At 49.9% G+C, this 25187-nt stretch overlaps 1 protein-coding gene across 9 annotated transcripts in view; it reads right to left on the minus strand.

The window, feature by feature from the left end:
* PTPRK (protein tyrosine phosphatase receptor type K) overlaps window positions 1-25187 on the minus strand; it is a 595004-nt gene that overhangs the window by 153831 nt on the left and 415986 nt on the right. For all 9 annotated transcript variants that reach the window (XM_068167885.1, XM_068167878.1, XM_068167884.1 and 6 more), the window contains exon 8: window positions 2674-2976. In XM_068167885.1, coding sequence (XP_068023986.1) covers window positions 2674-2976 — 303 coding nt within the window. The remainder of the gene's footprint in view (window positions 1-2673; window positions 2977-25187) is intronic.

Here is a 25187-nt window from a genome sequence, read left to right on the forward strand (position 1 = left end):
CAGGGCTGGGTTGGACATTGGCTTTGTCCCTCTCTGTATTTCATTTCACTGGTCCTGTTTTCATTCAAGCTGGTTTCATTTGCTTGTCCAACCTTTAAGTCTCTCTGCCTTACTCCCTTTCTCTTCCACCTGGGGAGGGGAGAGGGCTTAGTATAAAGTGTCTGTCACCCACTTAGTGGCCAGTCCAGCCTAGCCCTTGACACTGCTATACTTTAAGCCCTCAAATGAGGATTTACCCAATGCCAAGTGATCTTTCCCAATGAGCTGTTTGCCTGCTGCCACACTCCCTCACAGTGCTGAAGTCACATCAAACACTTGGAGCTTCACTCTGCTTTCTCCTCAGCTGCTGTCTCAGAGCTAATGTCACCGTTCCCCCTAATGCAGTCTTGTGCATCTGTTTCCAATTAAGAATTAAGGAAGCATTTAGCTGCTTTAATCCCATCCTCCCTCCACTGCTCTTCCAAGGGTCGCTCTGAGCTGGCAGAGCCCTTGGGAAGAGGCAGCTCAGAGCTCGCCTGCCTGCTGCTGAGTCACAGTGAGGGAGAAAGCTACTGCTGCTGCTTCTGCTGGGTTCAAAATGCCAAGCACCAGCTCTGCCCAGCATGGAGGCACCCCCAGGCTGCCTGAGCCTTCCTCTCAGGCCTTTACCTAGGAAGTTAGGATGCTAGGAAGAAGTTGTTCCCCATGAGGGTGGTGAGAGACTGGCACAGGTTGCCCAGGGAGGTGGTGGAAGCCTCCTGCCTGGAGGTGTTTGCAGCCAGGCTGGCTGTGGCAGTGAGCAACCTGCTGTGGTGTGAGGTGTCCCTGCCCATGGCAGGGGGGATGGAACTGGCTGATCCTCGAGGTCCCTTCCAACCCTGACAGTTCTATGCGTCAAGCTCTCTGTCCCTTTCTTCTCTTTTATTTTTGGAGGTGAGAAGAAAGTTCTTCCCAGAGAGAGTTATTAGCCATTGGAATGTGCTGCCCAGGGAGGTGGTGGAGTCCCCATCCCTGGAGGTGGACTGGATGTGGCAGTTGGTGCCATGGTCTAGTAGTTATGAGGTCTTGGATGACAGGTTGGACTTGATGATCTTTGAGGTCTTTTCCAACCTTATTGATTCTATGATTCTATGAGGTGAGGGCAAGATGGTAAAGACAAAGAGAGACAATAAATCGTGGAGCAGACACTTGAGCTGCAAGAGCCTGCAAAGTTTTCAGCTGCTTAGCAGATCCTCAGAAGAAAGAGTGGCAGCAGAAAACGTTCTGCCCTACAGAAAATCTAACAGGAAGCTAATTATCTGCTGTTGTCATCTGCCTTTCAAAGCTTCTGCTTATGAAAAGCACACAACATCCATGCTCATTTCAGATAATTATGTAATCAGTGGCTACTTCTCATTAATGCTGTTTGCAAAAATACAGGAGAATGCTGTGATCCCTCTATTTACCTTCCCCTAAATGAGTCACTGATAATGCCCCCATGATGGAATTAACAACAGCCTCATTCTACAAAACCTGCAAGAACCACAGAAGTGTTTGGGTTGGAAAAGCCCTTTGAGAGCATCCAGCCTCCCTCACTCCCTCACTCTGCTGGACACACTCCTCCTAATGCACCCCAGGATCCCATTGGCCTTCTTGGCCACCAGGGCACATTGCTGTCCCATGCAGAACTTGTTATCCACCAGGACTCTCAGGCCCTTTTCCACAGGGCTGCTCTCCAGCCCTCTGCAGCTCACAGTATCACAGTATAACTTAGGTTGGAAAGGACCTCGAGGATCATCGAGTCCAACCTGTCAACACAGACCTCATGACCAGACCATGGCACCAAGTGCCACATCCAATCCCCTCTTGAACACCTCCAGGGATGGGGACTCCACCACCTCCCTGGGCAGCACATTCCAATGACGAATGACTCGCTCGGTGAAGAACTTCCTCCTCACCTCGAGTCTAAACCTCCCCTGGCACAGCTTGAGAGTGTGTCCTCTTGTTCTGGTGCTGGTTGATAGAGAGAAGAGACCAACTCCCTCCTGGCTACAACCTCCCTTCAGGTAGTTGTAGAGGGCAATAAGGTCTCCTCTGAGCCTCCTCCAGGCTAAGCAACCCCAGCTCCCTCAGTCTTTCCTCACAGGGCTGTGCTCCAGACCCCTCCCCAGCCTCCTTGCCCTTCTCTGGACACCTTCAAGTCTCTCAATGTCCTTCTTAAACTGAGTGGCCCAGAACTGGACACAGGACTCAAGGTGTGGCCTAGCCAATGCAGAGTACAGGGCACAATGACTTCCCTGCTCCTGCTGGCCACACTATTCCTAATGCAGGCCAGAGCAGTTCCTCCTAACCTGTACTGGTGCAGTTTATTCTTCCTTCCCAGATGCAGGACTCTGCACTTATCCTTGCTGAATCTCATTAGGTTCCTCTCTGCCCAGCTCTCCAGTCTGTCAGCACATCTTTTGAATGACTGGGCAAGACACCCTCTCCTCTTCCTTGCCAGAGAGAGAGAGATTGAGTTTGACTTGCACTACATGGACAGTTTGAGCCATGTATGCAGGGTGACAGCTGTAACACTTCTTAAGCTGCTGGTTTAGGGCTAATTAATGCATGAACAGAAGAGCCCTTCCATCCTTTGAGCACATACTGGGGCACACAAAGTCATTTCCTTCCTCCTGGCTAGGCTGGACAAGGATGTGATTCATGTGCACGTACCGTCTTCGTCTGTCTGGATAATGGTCTCCTCGCTCTCCTTCCTCCCTTCTGGGTTGGTTAAGATCATCTTGAGGCTGACATTGGTGTAGGGGGGCAGGTGATCCACCACGTGCTGAGGTGCTTTGGGGTCCATGTCCAAGCAGTCTGCCTTGCTCTCGTTGTGACCGCAGAAGTAGTGGTAGCAAATCGTGACGTTGAAAGTGTGGCACCGAGTGATGTTGTAGCCCAGGGATTCCCAGTCCACAGCGATGTGCCTGGCCTGGATCTCAGCAATCTTCAGCGTTTTAGGTGTTCTCATAGGCTCTACAAAACAGAACATAAGGAAGAAAAACCTCATTAGTGTTCTCTGTCCTGGCACTGGACACTGTGGGGGGTGAAGAACTGAACTTCCTCTCACCACCACACTACTCGATGAGTCACCAGCCCTGGAGGTGTTCAAAAAGCAGCTAGATGTGGATTGGATGCCAGGAAGATTGGATGTGAGGAAGAAGTTGTTCCCATGAGGGTGGTGAGAGCCTGGCACAGGCTGCCCAGGGAGGTGGTGGAAGCCTCCTGCCTGGAGGTGTTTGCAGCCAGGCTGGATGTGGCTGTGAGCAACCTGCTGTAGTGTGAGGTGTCCCTGCCCATGGCAGGGGGGTTGGGACTGGCTGAGCCTTGAGGTCCCTTCCAACCCTGACAATTCTGTGATTCTACAATTCCCAGAGTGCTGAGCCTGCTGGAATGTTCCCACAAGCCTGGGTTTGGTTTGTTTGGGTTTGGTGTCTTAACCCTGCAGTGCAGCTCTAGATACCTCTGCATGAAGCTGATTGAGGCATTCTCTGAAGGATCAGGGGACCTTGTTTCTGTTCACTGAGCATGTCCTTCAGCTCAGCCCAAGGCCTTTGTGTCCTGGTTTGAGCAGAAATTGAACTCATTCTGGTCAGTGACTTTACTTCTCAGGGTGTCAGGGAGTGATAGGACTGGGGGGAATGGAACAAAACTAGAAATGGGTAGATTCAGCTTGGATGTGAGGAAGAAGTTGTTCCCCATGAGGGTGGTGAGAGCCTGGCACAGGTTGCCCAGGGAGGTGGTGGAAGCCTCCTTGCCTGGAGGTGTTTGCAGCCAGGCTGGATGTGGCTGTGAGCAACCTGCTGTAGTGTGAGGTGTCCCTGGCCATGGCAGGGGGTTGGAACTGGCTGAGCCTTGAGGTCCCTTCCAACCCTAATAATTGTGTGATTCTATGTGGTCTAGTGGTCAAGCAGGTGTTGGGCTAAAGGTTGGACTTGATCTCAGAAGCCTTTTAAAACCTTAATGACTCCATGATGTCTGTGTGAAAGTGTGAAAGCAAAGGAGATACCCAGCACACCCTGGGTTACTGCTGGAGAGAGTTAGCACCCTTTGTACAAGTGCCCTGAAGGGGGAAAAAAACCACCTGCCAGTGTCTCAGGTTTTAGTTTACTTTTCTTGGGCCTCTCTTTGCAGTTTTCAATCAGGGGCTAAGATTCACAGTATCACCAAGGTTGGAAGAGCCCTCAAAGACCATCGAGTCCAACTCCAGTCCAACAGTAGGAGTTTCCCTACTGTCATTTCTCTTCGGTACCTCTAAGTAGAAGGTTTGTAGCCAAAGAAGTGATCCTGCATTGAGGGTCCTTGTTGCAGTGATGTGTTTGTCAGCTGTGTCCAGCTCTGGGACTCCCAACACAAGAGAATCACAGAATTGTTAGGGTTGGAAGGGACCTCAAGGATCACAGAATCACCAAGGTTGGAAGAGACCTCAATGATCATCAAGTCCAACCTGTCACCACAGACCTCATGACTAAACCATGCAGCAAGAGTAAGAAAAAGAACTGTCCCTTAACAGTGAGAACACAGGCAGCAGATGCAGGGAGAGTGACCAAAAGGCCACCCTGCTGCCACCACTGGCTTCCTTCCCCTCTTGGTTTCCTCCTCACCTTTTTTTTCCCCCCCTCTCCCCTGCATAAATTAGATGATATATCACAGTGGGAAAAGTCAACATCCACCACACTACCATTTATCATGCTACCAAGCAGTGCTGTGCACTAATTACACTAATTACCTTACTGAGCTAGCAGTTTGCAAAACGATGCAGATATTAATTAGTGTTTATTATTTCAGTAATGGAGCTATTCATTCAAGCACAAACCCTCAGAAACCTTCCCAACAATGCTTTTGGAGCTCGCTGCTTTTGTGCTCTCTGTCCCTCTTATCCTCAACTCCTTTTGCACCCCCCCCCCCAAAACCTCGCCTGGACCTTGCTGGGGGTCTCTGCCCTGCTGCCCGCCGAGCTCAGCTGCTCTCCACATGTGCACTTCCCCCAGCAGGGTTCCACCATGCTCCCCAAGCTGTCAGCAGTCTCTCACTGTCTCTCCAGAGCATTCATTCCTCATGCAAGGCTGACTTTTATCGTTGAGCATAATTAAAATGATTACACAATGAAAACCACGACCATGACTGGATACACTGGAGTTTCCCTGGAAATACACCAAGGGGGTCTTTAGGAGGTTGACTTGCTGGGAGGTGTCCAGAGAAGGGCAACAAAGCTGGGGAGGGGTTTGGAACACAGCCCTGTGAGGGGAGGCTGAGGGAGCTGGGGTTGCTTGGCCTGGAGAAGAGGAGACTCAGGGGAGACCTCATTGCTCTCTACAACTACCTGAAGGGAGGTTGTAGCCAGGAGGGGGTTGGTCTCTTCTGCCAGGCAACAGGCACCAGAACAAGAGGACACAGTCTCAAGCTGTGCCAGGGGAGCTTTAGGCTGGAGGTGAGGAAGAAGTGCTACACAGAGAGAGAGATTGCCCATTGGAATGTGCTGCCCAGGGAGGTGGTGGAGTCACCATCCCTGGAGGTGTTCAGGAGGAGACTTGATAGGGTGCTTGGTGCCATGGTTTAGTAGTCATGAGGTCTGTGGTGACAGGTTGGACTTGATGATCTTTGAGGTCTTTTCCAACCTTATTGATTCTATGATTCTATGATTCTATGGTTTAGTTGATTAGGTGGTGTTGGATAATAGGCTGGATGCCACGATCTCAAAGGTCTCTTCCAACCTGGTCTATTCTATTCTATTCTATTCTATTCTATTCTATTCTATTCTATTCTATTCTATTCTATTCTATTCTATTCCGTTCCGTTCTGTTCTATTCTATTCTATTCTATTCTATTCTATTCTATTCTATTCTATTCTATTCTATCCTATTCCATTCCATTCCAGTCTGTTCTGTTCTGTCCTGTCCTATCCTATCCTATCCTATCCTATCCTATCCTATCCTATCCTATCCTATCCTATCCTATCCTACCCTATCCTATCCTATCCTACAGGGAAAATAAAGCCTACTGCACTTCCAGCTTCAGCCTGGTGTCCTTGCTGGTGTAAGGTCAAAGCAGCTGAGATTGTTCAAGGCAGGGACAGATAGGATTTCTCTTTCTGGGCAGAACAGCTCTTTGCGACTTGCATTTATGCAACGAGTCCCAACCAGGCTAAGAAGCAGCCAACAGCACAGATGGTGGCACTGAAATCAGGAGATGTGAATTCAGGGTAATCTATGCAGCACACAGTTTGCCAGACAAACTGCAAACATTGAGTTTCAAACATCAAAACACCCCAGCTCTAAATATAACACCAAGGTATTCCTACTAGCAGGGGGAGCGGTGAGGATGGCAAATGCATTTCCATGACCCAGCCTCCCCTCTCTGGGTTTCGAACACAGCCTGCTCCCTTTTGCCCTCCAGTGCTGATTTATCATCTACACGGCACAAAACACAAGTGAAAGAGCAGACTTCCCGGGCAGCAGCTTTGGGAACACATTGTCTGCTCTGACAATAGAGATCCGAAGCTGCAAGATAGTATTGAAAAGGTCCTTGAAAGATAAGAGCCTTGAAGAGAAAGAAGAAGAAAAGGTGGTTTATCCAGTAAACAATGGCTGGAGCTTTAGCAAGCACGAGCAGGTGTGAGGCAGTGGCTAGGTACCAAAAAAAAGAAGGCACAGTAGATCTACTGAAGGAGCTGGTAAGAGTCTTCAGGGAATCAGCATTTCCTGGGCTACTGCAGGCACTTAGAAAAAGCCTCCACCCAGCCAGGTGCCACAGAGGATGAGAAGTGACAAAAGAGACAAAAATACCTATTATCAGCCTTCTCTTCATATGAATGACAGTGAAGCACCTACTTAGTCATGCTCAGGTACTCAATTCATGTACTTACAAACATATACAAGTCTGAGGGCCAGAAGAGGCTACATACCCTTCACCAAGACTTATTTTCCCCTATCAATGCAATTTTAACCATTTCATAGAACCTTAGAATCAATAAGGTTGGAAAAGACCTCAGAGATCATCAAGTCCAACCTGTCACCCAGCACCTCATGACTACTAAACCATGGCTCCAAGTGCCACATCCACTCCCCTCTTAAACACCTCCAGGGATGGGGACTCCACCACCTCCCTGGGCAGCACATTCCAATGGCCAATCTCTCTTGCTGGGAAGAACTTTCTCCTCATCTCAAGCCTAAACTTCCCCTGGCACAGCTTGAGACTGCGTCCCCTTGTTCTGGTGCTGGTTGCCTGGGAGAAGAGACCAATCCCCACCTGGCTACAACCTCCTTTCAGGTAGTTGTAGAGAGCAATAAGGTCTCCCCTGTTTGAAGCCCACTAATCAGTAGGAGTAAACACAGTCCATCTTCATCTTGCTTCTTTCAGAGAAGCACAGAATTGTTTGGGTTGCAAGAGAGTTCTATGATCATCAATTCCAACCATCGACCCAACACCACCCTGGCCATCAAACCATGTCCCCAAGTGCCATGGCCACACATTTCTTGAACACCTCCAGGGATGGGGACTCCACCACCTCCCTGGGCAGCCTGTGCCAATGCCTGACCACTCCTGCAGCAAATAAATATTTCCTCATCTGCAACCTAACCCTCCCCTGGCACAATTTTAGGCCACTTCCTCTTCTATTACATGAGACTAGGAGAAGAGACCAATTCCCACTGCAACCTCCTTTCAGGGAGTTGTAGAGAGCAATGAGGTCTCCCCTCAGCCTCCTCTTCTCCAGGCTAAACAATCCCAGTTCCCTCAAGCAAGTCCCCTGTTCTTCCATGGAAAGAATTGCACTCCATGCACACTGTGCTGCCCAGCCCTTCCAAAAGAGAGGAGAAACAAATAGATGAAAGCTAAAGAAAAGTCATTAAAGCAAAATGACTTTGCAATTCGATGCAAATCCTACAAATGTGTCCCAGCATCAGAGGAGCTGCTGAGAAGCCTTCCTCATTCACCTGTCAGGAAGGGAAGAATGAAAGACAAGAGTGTGATCTCGCTTTCTCACAACCATTCCCTCCTTTGGCAGCACTGAAACAACTGCTGCAATCCTGAGATGCTAATTAAAGTCTGCAGAGTCTCTCAACAGCTTTGGTAAAGTCTGCCAACTGTCCCACTGCTCCTGAAAGGATGCTGTAAAGAAACCACACACACTTTGACTCTGGCTTCTGGGCACCATTTGCTTCCAAGATCTCCAGAGGTAAGGAGCAATTGTTTGAAACTACCCCAGCACAAAGCCTCCATCTGTAACCCCTCAGCAGAGAGCAATCCATGAGTAACTGTTTTTTTCTCAGATAAAAGACTGCTGAATTTTTGAGTAGGCCTCCCAACAGCCTCAGCATCTCAGGAATCTCAGGAATGAGCTCCCAAACAGAGAGGGACCTGGGGGTGCTGATTGACAGCTACCTAAACATAAGCCAGCAGTGTGCCCAGGTGGCCAAGAAGGCCAATGGCATCCTGGCCTGCATCAGGAAGAGTGTGGCCAGCAGGAGCAGGGACGTCATTCTGCCCTGTACTCTGCACTGGTTAGGCCACACCTTGAGTCCTGTGTCTAGTTCTGGGCCCCTCACTTTAGGAAAGAGGTTGAGTTGCTGGAAGGTGTCCAGAGAAGGGCAACAAAGCTGGGGAGGGGTCTGGAGCACAGCCCTGTGAGGAGAGGCTGAGGGAGCTGGGGTTGCTTAGCCTGGAGAAGAGGAGGCTCAGGGGAGACCTTCTTGCTCTCTCCAACTCCCTGAAAGAAGACTGTAGCCAGGAGGGGGTTGGTCTCTTCTCCCAGGCACCCAGCACCAGAAGAAGAGGACAGAGTCTCAAGCTGTGCCAGGGGAGGTTTAGGCTGGAGGTGAGGATAAAGTTCTTCCCAGCAAGAGAGATTGGCCACTAGAATGTGCTGCCAGGGAGGTGGTGAAGTCACCATAAGAAGAGACTGGATGGGGTGCTTGGTGCCATGGTTTAGTTGATCAGATGGTGCTGGGTGATAGGTTGGACTTGATGATCTCTGAAGTCTTTTCCAACCTGGTTAATTCTATTCTGTTCTATTCTCCAGGCTGAACAGCCCCAACTCCCTCAGCCTGCCCTCACAGGAGAGGTGGTCCATCTCCCTGCACCTTTCTGGTACTGGGAGGGCTTTCAGCTCCATGTTTAAGACATCTAGTCTTACACCCACAACAAATTGCTTGTCTCAAATCAGCACTGTGTGGCAAAAGGAGAAGAAGTAAGACTGCCTTCCAAATCTCTGTTCATTTCTTAAGCTATCAGCTGGAGTCTCAATAATGATGGCAGGAAGCACTTAGTATTTCCCAAACATTAATCTAGCAATTACTCCTGTGAGACAGGTAAGTGGTGTTAATCCTTTTCTGCAAGGAGAAAGGCACAAAAAAAAAGGTTAATAGCTTGCTCAAAGCTAGAAGGTGATTTACTGCCAGGGTGATAAGAAAACTGAACAGTTCCCTGCTCCCAGGTCACTGATGCCACCAGACAGCCCCAGCAAGCAGCAGCAATTCAGAGAGCTCATTTTCCGCTTGTTTGCCATGGCTTCCACAGAAATGCTAATTCCTCTCCTCACAACTGCTTGTTTATAAAGGGTTTCTGCAGATTTTTCTCAGAGCCAGCTTGAATGAATCAAGCAGGGGCCAGGCATTCAGTGAATATCTGAGTGTAAGGGCAAGAATGTCATAGAACCATAGAATCAACAAAGTTGGAAAAGACCTCAGAGATCATCAAGTCCAACCTGTCACCCAACACCTCATGACTACAAAACCATGGCTCCAAGTGCCACATCCAATCCCCTCTTGAACACCTCCAGGGATGGGGACTCCACCACCTCCCTGGGCAGCACATTCCAATGGCTAACAACTCTCTCTGGGAAGAACTTTCTCCTCACCTCCAGCCTAAACTTCCCCTGGCACAGCTTGAGACTGTGTCCTCTGGTTCTGGTGATGGTTGCCTGGGAGAAGAGACCAACCCCCACCTGGCTACAACCTCCCTTCAGGGAGTTGCAGAGAGCAAGAAGGTCTCCCCTGAGCCTCCTCTTCTCCAGGCTAAGCAACCCCAGCTCCCTCAGCCTCTCCTCACACGGCTGTGCTCCAGACCCCTCCCCAGCCTCCTTGCCCTTCTCTGGACACCTTCAAGTCTCTCAATGTCTGTCTTAAATTGATGAGCCCAGAACTGGACACAGACTCAAGGTGTGGCCTAACCAGTGCTGACTTCCCTGTTCCTGCTGGCCACACTATTCTTGATACAGGCCAGGATGCCACTGGCCTTCTTTGCTGCCTGGGCACACTGCTGGCTCATATTCAGCCAGCTGTCCACCACTACCCCCAGGTCCCTTTGTGCCTGGCTGCTCTCCAGCCACTCTGACATAGCTGCTGCTATGTCCTCTACCCCATTCCCTCCTCTGAACAGAATAGAATTAACCAGGTTGGAAAACACCTTTGAGATCATCCAGTCCAACCTATCACCCAGCACTATCTAATCAACTAAACCATGGCACCAAGCACCCCATCCAGTCTCTTATACACCTCCAGTGATGGTGACTCCACCACCTCCCTCTGCTTCCAGCCAGCCCTTTGCTCTCAATGCCAGGTCCATAATCTGTTTCCTCCCCACTCTTACTTTATCTAGTGGCAAGCAAATGCTACCCAGTGCTTGGTGACTCAGATCCATGTGACTGGTTTTAGTCTCACTGAGCCAACTAAAACCAGCTGCATTGGGAGAACATCAGAAGATAAAAAGCCAAACCAGAGAAACAGGAAGAGGTCTCTACACTTACACAACTTACTAAATCCTTAGTCCTTACCCAGAGACTGCATTAAGTGAAGGACTGCCATGCACATGGCACTGACTCACCATGATTTATGGGTCAAGAAGACTTAACCCAACTATTTATGGGTTAAAGTAAGAAACACTTCCAGTCATCCTCCAAAGGTTAATAATCCAGGGGTAGAGGGCAAAAGAGACAGAACCTGTCCACCCCATGCTGCCTCTCAGCTACAGGATATTTAATAAGATGCTCCAGATAATAAGAGGAAATTAAATGAAATTTCTGTGGTGCTTGATAAGCAACCTGTGAGATGACAGGTCAATATCAGAACCTCTTTGTAGGAATTATCTTCACTTACACAGAGATGGTGGAGAAAAACCAAACCCCTCAGAGCTGCAGAGGCAGCAAGGTGAGAGCATTAATTTCCCCAGAAACTACTCTTAATGATAATAGTCATTACCCTGCTGCCAGTCAGAAACAAACAGGTAGCCTGGAGCTCTGGCAAACATTCCCTGTGAGGACAGGCTGAGGGAGCTGGGGCTGTTCAGCACAGCAGAGGAGGCTCCAGGCAGACAGTAGAGCAGCCTTGCAGTAGCTGAAGGGGGCTGCAGGAGAGCTGAGGAGGGACTTTTGACAAGGGCTGGGAGTGACAGGACAAGAGGCAATGGCTTTGAGCTGGGAGAGGGGAGATTGAGACTGGAGATTAAGAAGAAATTCTTTAGACTGAGGGTGGTGAGACACTGGAATGTTGGCTGTGGATGCCCCCTGCCTGAAGGTGTTCAGGGCCAGGATGGATGAGGCTTTGAGCAGCCTGGTCTAGTGGGAGGTGTCCCTGCCCATGGCAGGGGGGCTGGAACTTCCAACCCAAACTATCCTGTGAACCCCATAAAAGGAGACTAGGAAAGTATGACAAGCCCTTTGCTTTTGCCTCCTCTCATCAGCAATCCTAAATGCTGATTGCAAGACAGTTTCACTTCCATTTACCTGGCAGGCTAGGGGGGATTAGGTCTTTCTCTCCAGCAGACAAGAAAACATTTTTGTTGCCATGAAATGGGAAACAATCAGAGCAAGTTTAAAGCACAAATACTCCAGGCACAGACTGTGCTTCTGGTCCATCACCATATGCTGTCTGTCTCTGTAAGTCTTTAATTGGGGTTGGCTTTTGGATCTTGCCTCTCTGCCCCCACCTTGCACTCCTCCTGCTATGGCACTACACTGAGGAGCTGACTGCAAACTCCTGCTTTAACCACACTGACTGAAATTCATATCAAGCTTAAGAGTAGTATCATAGTATCAGTCAGGGTTGGAAGGGACCACAAGGATCATCTAGTTCCAACCCCCCTGCCACTGGTGGCACAGGAGGTGAACCCCAACTGGACTTGGAGGGTGAGATAATGCATGCATTTGCATCAGGTTTGAGGGGAGTGCAGAGAGCTGTGGGGCTTGTATCAAATCAGACCTCTGAGCTACAAAAGCAAATGCAGGATGATGAGTAAAGAATTAGAGTAAGTTTGGGTCTAGACAGGAAAGCTGCCATTCAAAACACAGAGGCTCTCTCAGAGGCTCCTTTAATTACCCTGCCCTTATATTTTAAACCAAAAGTGAAGGAAAGGAAGGAAGGAAGGAAGAACTGTCCTCATTTTTCTGCTAATACTCTCAGCCTGAGCAGCCAGTGGAATTCCCCAGACTTTGCCTCTATGAGAACACCAGCCTCTCTGTCCTGTGGCCTCTCCTGACCTTTCCAGGTTAGGTCTCTCCTTGGCACACAGGAAATCAAAGAGGATTAGTCTAAGAAGTCACTGTGGTTCCTGCTGCTTCCCCAGTTCATGCAAGGTCTTCAAACCCAAAATGTTCCCCAAACTCAAAATAAAAGAAGAAGTTACAGTCCTGCTGCTGGAAAGAATTCTTCTATAAAGACCCTTGACAAGGTCATGGAAGAATGGAATGAGTGATAAACACAGGGGAATCATAGAATGGTCTGAGTTGGAAGGGGCCTCCAAAGGTCATCCAGTCCAACCCCCTCTGCAGTCAGCAGGGACAGCCCCAACTACATCAGCTTGCTCAGAGCTCTGTTGAGCCTCACCTTGAGTATCTCCAGGGATGGGGCCCCAACCACCTCCCTAACCAATCTGTTCCAGTGTTCCACCACCCTCATAGTAAAGAAGTTGTTCCTAACATCCAATCTATATCTGCTCTTCTCCAGTTTGTAGCCACTGTCCCTCACCCTATCCTTACAGGCCTTTGCAGACAGTCTCTCCATCCTTCTTGTAGCCCCCTCTAGGTCCTGGAAGGCTGCTATTAGGTCTTCACAGAAAAAGTGACTGGCCTTTGGAATGTGCTGCACAGGGAGGTGGTGGAGTCCCCATCCCTGGAGGTGTTTAAGAGGAGACTGGATGTGGTGCTTGGTGCCATGGTTTAGTTGATTAGATGGTGCTGGGTGATAGGTTGGACTTGATGATCTCTGAGGTCTTTTCCAACCTGGTTAATTCTATTCTATTCTATTCTATTCTATTCTATTCTATTCTATTCTATTCTATTCTATTCTATTCTATTCTATTCTATTCTATTCTATTCCATTCCATTCCATTCCATTCCATTCCATTCCATTCCATTCCATTCCACTCCATTCCTCTTCTCCAGGCCCGAACAAGCCCAGCTCCCTCAGCCTGCCCTTAGAGCACAGGTGTTGCAATCCCTTGATTTGGCTCTGGCTTTTGGGAAGCTGGCATTTCAGTGCCATTTCCTTGAACCATCTGTCTTCATGGCCACATCACTCTTGGAAATTCTCTCCAAGCTTCGTGTCTGGAACTCTGGCAGCTTTCTGACTGCTTCTAAGTGGAGTTAAAGGCAAGCTCAGAGTTAAAGACAAAAATCAATTAACAGCACTGGCCTCATTCCTTTAGTACTTCTTTAGATTTGATATCAGGAAACATTTCTTTGCTGCAGGAGTGGTCAGGGATTGGCACAGGCTGCCCAGGGAGGTGGTGCAGTCCCCATCCCCGGAGGTGGAGGTGCTGCCATCCTGGAGGCAATAACTGCGCACCTGAAGGATGGCCAAGGGCTCAGGCCCAGCCAGCATGGATTTAGGAAGGGCAGGTCCTGCCTGACCAACCTGATCTCCTTGTATGATCAGGTGACTGCCTGGTGGACATGGGGAGGCCTGTGGATGTAGTCTGCCTGGACTGCAGCAAGGCCTTTGACACCGTCCCCCACAGCAAACTGGTGGCTAAGCTGTCAGCTCGAGGCTTGGACCACTACACTTTGTGCTGGGTTAGGAACTGGCCGAGCCCAGAGAGTGGTGGTGAATGGTGCCACAGCCAGCTGGCAGCCAGGCACCAGTGGTGTCCCCCAGGGATCAGTGCTGGGCCCTGTGCTCTTTAACATCTTCTTTCATGATCTGGATGAGGGCATTGAGTCAGTCATCAGCAAGTTTGCAGATGACACCAAGTTAGGAGCAGATGTTGGTCAGTTAGAGGGCAGAAGGGCTCTGCAGAGGGACCTTGCCAGGCTGGACAGATGGGCAGAGTCTAATGGGATGGCATTCAACAAGTCCAAGTGCCAGGGGCTGCACTTTGGCCACAACAACCCCAGGCAGAGCTACAGGCTGGGGTCAGAGTGGCTGAGAGCAGCCAAACAGAGAGGGACCTGGGGGTGCTGATCGACAGCCGCCTGAATATGAGCCAGCAGTGTGCCCAGGTGGCCAAGAGGGCCAATGGCATCCTGGCCTGCATTAGGAAGAGTGTGGCCAGCAGGAGCAGGGAAGTCATTGTGCCCTGTACTCTGTTTTGGTTAGGCCACACCTTGAGTCCTGTGTCCAGTTCTGGACCCCTCAGTTTAAGAAGGACATCAAAACACTTGAAGGTGTCCAGAGAAGGGCAACAAGGCTGGGGAGAGGCCTTGAGCACAGCCCTGTGAGGAGAGGCTGAGGGAGCTGGGGTTGTTTAGCCTGGAGAAGAGGAGGCTCAGGGGTGACCTCATTGCCCTCTACAACTACCTGAAAGGTGGCTGTAGCTGGGAAGGGGTTGGTCTCTTCTCCCAGGCAAGCAGCACCAGAACAAGAGGACACAGTCTCAAGCTGTGCCAGGGGAGGTTTAAACTGCAGGTGAGGAGAAAGTTCTTCACCAAGCGAGTCATTCGTCATTGGAACGGGTGCCCAGGGAGGTGGTGGAGTCTCCATCCCTGGAGGTGTTCAAGAGGAGATTGGACGTGGCACTTGGTGCCATGGTCTAGTCATGGGGTCTGTGTTGATAGGTTGGACTCGATGATCCTCGAGGTCCTTTCCAACCTTAGTTATACTGTGATACTGTGTTCAAGAAACGTGTGGCCACGGCACTTGGGGACATGGTTTAATGGCCATGGTGGTTCTGGATTGATGGTTGGACTGGATGATCATTAGGGTAATTTCCAAGTGAAACAACTCCATGACTCTCTGAAATATGGCTACAAACACACAAAGAACCCACTCTGTGTGCACACCCCTCTATTTGCCACCTGAACTACGAGGCCAAGAGGAAATGAAGTAATGCATTTACCCTGTATTAGCAGCACAGAAGCACCTGGTTGCAGATGGAGGCCATAATGCAGCTGAGCTTCTCCTCTTTGCACTTCATCTAGTGACTGCCCTGTTTAGCCAGCTTACAAATTCCTTATTGACCACATTCCTCAGGGAGCTGAAGAAATCACCTGAATTATTAGACAGATAATCAGCTCTACTACAGTAGCTGCAGCAGCAATGAGAGGATATCCAATATAACTGAGGGCATAACTTCTGGGATGCAAACTGCAGCTTCAAAGGGATGGGAAAGAGGTGGCTACAGCTGCACTGCTGACAATTCTTTGCCATCCCCTCCTGGCAGTATGTTTATTCTATTGCCTCCATGCATGACTAACAGTTTGTGCATCCTTAGCATGTAATCAATAGCTGTGAAGCCTGGTATTAGCTTTAGAGATTAGATGTCCCTTGAGAATAAATTCCATTGATTTCTCCACTTTAGCTTTGCTGCAGGGTTTTTCCCCCTCCCTTTCTTTTTCCTATTTTTCCCCCCTCAGTTTACATTGAAAGGAGATCTATAGCCCAGGAAGAGTGAGGAAAAGCTGGCGTGATCTCTTCCAGCTCACTCCTCCAGATGAACAAAATCCATTTGGTGCTGGGAAACATGAATCAGCATGTCAACAAGCATCAGGCTCCCAGAGGAAACAAAGAGAAATCCTCATGTTACAAAACTCCTTGGAAACCTGTCCAGGACTGCAGTGAAGTTTGATTGTGCCATCAGAATAGCTCAGGTTGGAAGGGACCTCAGAGATAGAACAGAATAGAACAGACTAGACTAGACTAGGCAAGAGTAGAATAGAATGGAATGGAATGGAATGGAATGGAATGGAATGGAATGGAATGGAATGGAATGGAATGGAATGGAATGGAATGGACCAAACCAGGTTGGAAGAGACCTTCACAATCATGAAGGTCTCCATCCACACCACCTAATCAACTAAACCATCCAACACCACCTAATCAACTAAACCAAGCACCCTATCAAGTCTCCTCCTGAACACCTCCAGTGATGGTGACTCCACCACCTCCTTGGGCAGCACATTCCAATGGGCAATCTCTCTCTCTGTGTAGAGTGTGAAAATCCCTGACCATCTAACCTCTCAGCCATGGGCAGGGATACTCTCAGCCAGACTTGCTTGCCCAAGGCCTCATCCAACCTGGCCTTGAACACCTCCAGAAAGGGGGCCTCCACAATCTCCCTGGGCAGCCTATTCCAGAGTCTCACCAGCCTCATATTTCAGTATATGTTTCTTCCTCAGCTCCAGTCTAACCCTGCTCTCCCTCAGTTTCAAACCATTCCCCCTTGTCCTGTCTCTAGACACCCTCATGAAAAGCCCCTCTGCAGCCTTCCTGTAAGATCCCTTCAGGTACTGGAAGGCAGCTCTAAGGTCCCCTTGGAGTTTTCTCTTCTCCAGGCTGAACACCCCCAGCTCCCTCAGCCTATCCTCACAGCAGAGCTGCTCCAGCCCTTGGATCATCTTTGTGGCCCTCTGCACTTGCTGTTAAAGTCAATTAAAAAGTTAATAATGCTGGGAGAAAAAAAAATTCATATTAAACTTTGACTTCAATATTGGTGACACAAACATGTTAAATGAAAATAGAAAGCCCATCAGCTACCCCTGCAACAGTCAGATTATAAAGACTGTATCACAAACAGATGACAGAATCACAGAATCAGTCAGGGTTTGAAGGGACCACAAGGATAATCTAGTTCCAAACCCCCTGCCATGGGCAGGGACACCCCACACTAGATCAGCCTGGCCAGAGCCTCATCCAGCCTGGCCTTAAACACCTCCAGGGATGGGGCTTCGACCACCTCCCTGCACAACCCATTCCAGGGCTTCACCACTCTCATGGGGAAGAACTTCCTCCTCACATCCAGCCTGAATCTCCCCACCTCCAGCTTCATTCCATTCCCCCTAGTCCTATCACTCCCTGAGATCCTGAGCAGTCCCTCCCCAGCCTTCCTGTAGCCCCCTTCAGATCCTGGAAGGCCACAATGAGGTCACCTCGGAGCCTTCTCTTCTCCAGACTGAACAGCCCCAACTCCTTCAGTCTGTCCTCACAGCAGAGCAGCTCCAGCCCTCTGCTCATCCTTGTGGCCCTTCTCTGGACACCTTCCAGCACCTCCAGATCCCTCTTGCAATAGGGGCTCCAGAACTGGAGGCAGGACTCCAGGTGGGGTCTCCCCAGAGCTGAGCAGAGGGGGAGAATCACCTCCCTTGCCCTGCTGGCCACACTTCTCCTGCTGCAGCCCAGGCTCTGGTTGGCTTTCTGGGCTGCAAGTGCACACTGAGAGCTCCTGGTGAGCTTCTCCTCCACCAGCACCCCCAAGGCTCTCTCCTCTGGGCTGCTTTCCAGCCAGTCCCTGCCCAGCCTGCATTTGTGCCTGGGGTTGCCTCCACCCAGATGCAGGACCCTACCCTTGCTCCCATTGAACCCCATTTGGTTGGCTTGTGTCCACCTCTCCAGCCTGTCCAGCTCCCTCTGGATGGATCCCTTCCCTCCAGCCTGTCTGCTGCACCACACAGCTTGGTGTCATCAGCAACCCTGCTGAGGGTGCACTCAGTGCCACTGTCCATGGCACCCACAAAGATGTTGAACAAGCCTGGGCCCAGGACTGATCCTTGAGGGACTCTGCTTGTCCCTAGCCTCCACTGGGCCATGGAGCCATTGACAGCCACTCTTTGGGTGCAGCCATCAAGCCAGTTCTGTATCCATCTAGTGGTCACCCATCACACCCATGTGTCACCAGCTTGGAGACCAGGATGTGGTGCGGGACAGTGTCGAAGGCTGTGCTCAGGGCCAGGTAAACCACATCAGTTTCTCACCCCTCAGCTATCAATAGATCCATGAGCCACATTTACACCCAGACTGCACACTTCTTTAACCCACCTTGGCAGTGAACCTAAGCATTCAACACCTGGAAGAAAGCCTTTACAGACCTTTATTTCAGCATAAATCACCAGCTTCCTTAGGTGCTACATTTTTCATCCCTCTCCAATGCACCTTCATAAACAAACTTTTATGGGCTTGTTTACAAACAATCTATCTGGGAGCTGAGGATGTTATGCAAAATGCCTGTGTTGGAGGAGTGTGAACAAGCAAAATGAGTTTTCTATGGACATCACTAAAGCTTTAGTTCCTCTCTCCTGTACATCAAAATTTCAGTCCTCCAAGTCAGGCAGCATAAATATCGCTACGGGAGATGGGCTGACCACACGTGGAACACAGGCCCTGATGAATAACAAGTGAGCAGAGGAGAGAGATTCAGGCTGTGAATAAAGCTAGTGCCACATTCACCTCTGATGAGTGAGAACTGAAAACTGCAAGCAGTCATCAGAGGACTCACTTCAAACTGTCACAGAAGCACAGAACGTTAGGGGTTGAATGGAGGTCTGTGGTGACAGGTTGGACTTGGTGATTCTGTGACCTCGAATGATCACCCAGTCCAACCCCACTGCCAGAGCAGGATCGCCCAGGGCAGGTCACACAGGAACACATCCAGATGGGTTTGGAAAGGCTCCAGAGAAGGAGACTCCACAACCTCTCTGGGCAGCCTGCTCCAGGGCTCCAGCACCCTCACTGTGACAGAGTTTTCCCTTCTGTTCCCATGGCTCCGCCTCTGCTCCAGCTTGCCCCCAGTGCCCTTTGCCCTGTCCTTGGACATCCTTGAAGAGTCTTCAGAGTGAGGGTGGGGAGACACTGGCACAGGTTGCCTAGGGAGGCTGTGGCTGCCCCCTCTCTGGAGGTGTTCAAGACCAGGTTTGGATGAGGCCCTGAGCAAGCTGGGCTGGTGGGGGGTGGGCCCATGGCAGGGGGGTTGGCAGAGGGTGATCCTTAAGGTCCCTTCCAGTCAAAACCACTCCTTGATTCACCAATTTCACTTCTAAAGGACCACAGCAGCACACAAGCCCAGAATGTAAATATCACCAATGAGCAGTGCTGCACCTCAGGACGATGCTTTTGCTCCTTAATGAAATTACAATCAGGATGGGAAAGGTCAGCAGTTTCCCTCTGAATGAGCAGAGCACAGAAAGCAGCAACGTGACACCCAGACAGCACCATGCCTGTCAGAGGCCTCTGAGAGACTGCCTAACCTGGTGGCACTGTTGAGATCTGCACTGCCACCGGCAATAGCAGCATGATCAATGAATGGCTGCTCTGGGTCTCTCCCAAGCACCGTGGCAGTGCAGTGCTCTTTTCAGCATGACAGAACATGCTGTAATCTGGATTAACTGGTTTGGAGCAAAGGCTTGATGCAGCGATGGAAGAGGCTGATAGAATATACCATTGTCACAGCTAAGCACTTCAATCAAGCCAGTTGCTGAGAGGGGGAAGTAGTTCTATTTGCTTATGAGGTCTAGCATCAGATATTTCTGATGCAGCCAGGGCTGCAGGACTGGTTTGCCTAAGTGACACACAGCCTGCAGGAAAGGGCCCATATACTCTGAAAGGAGAGAGTATTTATTTCAGGCATAACTCTTGAATAGCTCCAGAGAAAAAGGCACCAGAGCTAAAGGAATAGAGCTGTGTAGAATTTCTTCCTAACCTCCAGCCTAAACCTCCCCTGGCACAGCTTGAGACTGTGTCCTCTTGCTCTGGTGGTGGTTGCCTGGGAGAAGAGACCAACCTCTGCCTGTCCACAATCTCCTTTCAGGTAGCTGTAGAGAGCAATAGCATAGCATAGCATAGCATAGCATAGAATAGGATCAGGTTGGAAAAGACCTTCGAGATCATACAGTCCAACCTATCACCCAACACCACCTAATCAACTAAACCATGGCACCAAACACCACTTCTTAAACACTTTCAGTGATGGTGACTCCACCACCTCCTGGGCAGCCCATTCCAATGGCCAATCTATGTCTCTATGAAGAATTTCTTCCTAACATCCAGCCTAAACCTCCCCTGGCACAGCTTGAGACTGTGTCCTCTTCTTCTGGTGCTGCTTGCCTGGGAGAAGAGACCAACCCCCACCTGGCTACAACCTCCCTGCAGGGAGTTGGAGACAGCAAGAAGGTCTCCCCTGAACCTCCTCATCTCCAGGCCAGCTCCCTCAGCCTCTCCTCACAGGGCTGTGCTCCAAGCCCCTCCCCAGCCTCCTTGCCCTTCTCTGGACACCTTCCAGCAAGTCAACATCTTTCCTAAACTGAGGAGCCCAGAACTGGACACAGGACTCAAGGTGTGGCCTAACCAGTGCTGAGCACAGGGCACAAGGACTTCCCTGCTCCTGCTGGCCACATTGTTCCTGATGCAGGCCAGGATGCCATTGGCCCTCTTGGCCACCTGGGCACACTGCAGGCTCATGTTCAGCCTATCATCAACCAGCACCCCCAGGTCCCTCTCTGCCTGGCTGCTCTCAGCCACTCTGACCCCAGCCTGTAGCACTGCCTGGGGTTGCTGTGGCCAATGTGCAGCACCTGGCACTTGGATGTGTTCAATCTCCTGCCCTTGGACTCTGCCCCAGCCTGTGGAGGTCTCTCTGCAGAGCCTCTCTCTGTGCCACCCTCTCTTCTCCATTGGAGTAAAGAAATCCAGCAACTCTGATTCCCTTCACACCACTTGCAAGCAGACAAGAGGGCAAGAAATCATTTCAATGATACTGTTATGAAGTGCAAACAAATGATGGAGCTGTAGCTATGATTACAATTACCACTCTGTTTGCACTGCACCACTGATAATATCCCAGCATTACGTGCCTGGTGCTGCTGCATGAATTCAATTTCCTCCAGATAATGTATTTGGATTCCATAATGTGCCTCTTTGGTGAAACCAATAACTGAGTCCCCTGGTAATTCCTCAAGGAGTTATAATTTATGGCAATTGTCTGTTCCCACCACTTTTCTCAGTAATTTGTTCCAAAGATTAATAGCCTCCTTGCTAAAGATAAATAAGTGTGCCCTGCTCCTAATGTGGCTGAGCCTGACCTCAGCATGCAGCCAGCCAAGGTCCTTCCATTTCTCCTCCTCCAGGGGGAAGAGGCCATTTGTACCTCCTACTATTTTCCCCTTACATACACACTCTGTATTCACCTCCCACCTGCTGACAGATTGAAGTGCTCACAGACTCATAGGACGGTTTGGGGTGGAAGGGACCTTCAAGATCATCCATTTTCAACCACCCTGCCATGGGAAGAGACACCTCCCACTAGCCCAGGTTGCTCAAGGACTCATCCAGCCTGGCCTGGAAGACCTCCAGGGAGGGAACATCCACAGCTTCCCTGGGCAACCTGATCTCCAGTCTTTAATCTCCCCCCTCCCAGCTCAAAGCCATTGTCCCTCATCCTGTCACTCCCAGCCCTTGTCAAAAGTCTCTCCCCAGCTCTCCTGGAGCCCCTTCAGGTAGTGGAAGGATGCTCTAAGGTCTCCCTGGGGCCCTCTCTTCTCCAGGTTGAATAGAACTAATTCTCCCAGCCTGTCCCCCATAAGGGAGATTCTCCAGCCCTCAGGTCATCTTTATCACTTCCTCTGCACCCACGCCAACACTTCAGTGCCCTTTTTGTGATGGGAGCACCAGAACTGGAAGATGCTGAAGTCCTTTAGTGTAAGACTATACTTTTCTCCATTCCTCTCTGGTTTTCCTAAGTGTGTTGAAAGCATCAAGACCAGATGTCCACACAGTGTATTACCCAGGTTGGAAAAGACCTTCGAGATCATCCAGTCCAACCTATCACCCAGCACCATCTAATCAGCTAAACCATGGCACCAAGGGCCTCATCCAGTCTCTTCCTAAACACCTCCAGGGATGGTGACTCCACCACCTCCCTGGGCAGCACATTCCAGTGGCCAATCTAGCTTGCTGGGAAGAATTTCTTCCTAACATCCAGCCTAAACCTCCCCTGGCACAGCTGGAGACTGTGTCCTCTTGTTCTGCTGCTGCTTGCTTGGGAGAAGAGGCCAACCCCCACCTGGCTACAACCTCCCTTCAGGGAGTGGGAGAGAGCAAGAAGGTCTCCCCTGAGCCTCCTCTTCTCCAGGCTAAGCAACCCCAGCTCCCTCAGCCTCTCCTCACAGGGCTGTGCTCCAGACCCCTCCCCAGCTTTGTTCCCCTTCTCTGGACACCTTCCAGCATCTCAACATCTTTCCTAACCTGAGGGGCCCAGAAAACAACTCCAATAAGTATCCACAGAACTAAAAGCAGGTGGGTTCAGCTAAGCTTCTCCTCTTGCCACTCTTACAGCAGATATTTCCCTTCCAAAATACCATCTTCTGACCTTACCAACAGCACAGTGTCTAACAGGCAAATTCTAAACTGAAGTGTTCCTTGTGTGGGTGTGTATGAAAGGGGATCCCTAGCTGCTTGTTTTTCCAGCTTTCTCTGAGGTCTGCCTAAAACCATGTCTGGACAGCTAAGAATGAGGTCCATGTCTCTTCAGACGTAGGCTGACTCATGAAAGCTCCCTTAATCCCTCTGCTCCCCAAATGCTCCACCTTAAAGGCTCAGGTGTGCTGGGTTCTTCTGCTACAGCTGAGAAAATATTTCCTTGCTCTTGATTTTCATCTAACCATGTCATCAGCAACCCCAAACACAGACACAGCAATCCCAGACACTTGTGATCCACACAAAGGCCAAATCTGAGGTAGTTTGCATTCTATTAGCTGCACACAAGAGATGCAGAACTGAGGCACTCTTTGTGAACAGCAAAATATCACTGCATGTGTTTGCAAGCTTCACAACAATAAGAGAAGTGGTTTTAAGATAGGGATTAATACATCTCAGATTCTCCAGCTTCTGAGCTTCACCAGTGCCAGGATCTCTCCAACCTTCTCCTGTCTACAACTACCTGAAGGGAGGTTGTAGACAGGCAGGGGCTGGTCCCTCCTGGCTACAACCTCCCTTCAGGGAGTTGGAGAGAGCAAGAAGGTCTCCCCTGAGCCTCCTCTTCTCCAGGCTAAGCAACCCCAGCTCCCTCAACCTCTCCTCACAGGGCTGTGTTCAAGGCCTCTCCCCAGCCTTGTTGCCCTTCTCTGGACATCTTCAAAAGTCTCAATGTCCTTCTTAAACTGAGGGGCCCAGAACTGGACACAGGACTCAAGGTGTGGCCTAACCAGTGCTGGGCACAGGAGCACAATGACCTCCCTGCTCCTGCTGGCCACACTCTTCCTGATGCAGACCAGGATGCCATTGGCCTTCTTGGCCACCTGGGCACACTGCTGGCTCATGTTCAGCCAGCTGTCAATCAGCACCCCCAGGTCCCTCTCTGCCTGGCTGCTCTCAGCCACTCTGCCCCCAGCCTGTAGCTCTGCATGGGGTTGCTGTGGCCAAAGTGCAGCACCTGGCACTTGGACTTGTTGAATGAAGATGCTGAGAAGAACTGGGCCCAGTACTGAGCCCTGGGGACAAGCACTAGTGATCAGTCACCACCTGGAGTGGGCAGAGGGCAGTGTCCCATTCCCCTCTACTCACTTTCCCTTCACTAGCACAGGGGACAGGTTGGGCTCACACAGTCTTAGCCCTGTGCTGCCGGAGGCACTGGGCTGCCTCCTCCTCATCCCTTTGCCTCTAGTCCTGCAAGTGAATACTATAAATCAATAAACAAGTTGTTACATTGATTTAGTTTTCCTTCTTCCTTTCTTTCTTCTTTTTGTTTTTGCTCAAGCCATTGGATGTTGAATCAACTAAGCCAAAAAGAAACCAAAAGGCCAGCAGAGGAAATTTAACAGCCAGAACTGAATGAACAGGGGCCACAAGATCCCCAAGTTTTCACCCACTTCTGCTTTACACTGGGAGCTAAACCCTGGGTAAATAAGGCAAAATGTCCAGTGACAGGCACACTGCAAAATCCCCAAACACCTCAAGGATTCCCACAATCACAGAATGGTAGGCATTAGAAGGGACCTCTGGAGATGGAATGGAATGGAATGGAATAGAATAGAATAGAAAAGAAAAGGATAGGATAGGATAGGATAGGATAGGATAGGATAGGATAGGATAGGATAGGATAGGATAGGATAGGATAGGATAGGATAGGATAGGATAGGATAGGATGGAATGGAATGGAATAGAATAGAAAAGGATAGGCTAGGCTAGGCTAGGCTAGGCTAGGCTGGAATTAATGGAATAGGATAGGATAGGATAGGGTAGGATGGAATGGAATGGAATGGAATGGAATGGAATGGAATGGAATGGAATGGAATGGAATGGAATGGAAAGGAATTAACCAGGTTGGAAAAGACCCTTGAGATCATCAAGTCCAACCTCTCACCCAGCACCATCTAATCAACTAACCCATGGCACCAAGCACCCCATCCAGTCTCCTCCTAAACACCTTTGCCTTTTAAAACAGACAGAACAAAACAATACCTTCTAAAATGAGCATTTTAGAATCATAGAATCACAGAGAATCACAGAATTGTCAGGGTTGGAAGAGACCTCAAGGCTCAGCCAGTCCCAACCCCCCGCCATGGGCAGGGACACCTCACACTACAGCAGGTTGCTCACAGCCACATCCAGCCTGGCTGCAAACACCTCCAGGCAGGAGGCTTCCACCACGTCCCTGGGCAACCTGTGCCAGTCTCTCACCACCCTCATGGGGAACAACTTCTTCCTCACATCCAATCTGAATCCACCCATTTCTAGTCTTGCTCCATCCCCCCAGTCCTATCCCTCTCTGACACCCTCAAACGTCCCTCCCCAGCTTTCTTGTAGCCCCCTGCAGACACTGGAAGAAATCTTTCCTTACCTTTAGATAAGAAACAAATCTATAGGTTTGGTTTTGTTGTGGATTTTTTTTCCACAGATGTAAGCAGGTCAGAAATTTTTGTATCAGCACTAAAGCAGAGCCCAGACACTGCAATCCACGTTAAGTAATCGTTAGAGAAAATTCATTAATTCCCTGTAGCAGTGCCAGAATTAATAAATCACTGCTGCAGCCCTGACACTCTGCTCCTAAACCTG

The sequence above is a fragment of the Melanerpes formicivorus genome, unplaced genomic scaffold (genome assembly GCF_026170545.1).
Source record: "Melanerpes formicivorus ecotype bairdi unplaced genomic scaffold, bMelFor1.0.p_v2 SCAF_124, whole genome shotgun sequence".
Taxonomy (NCBI): Eukaryota; Metazoa; Chordata; class Aves; order Piciformes; family Picidae; genus Melanerpes; species Melanerpes formicivorus.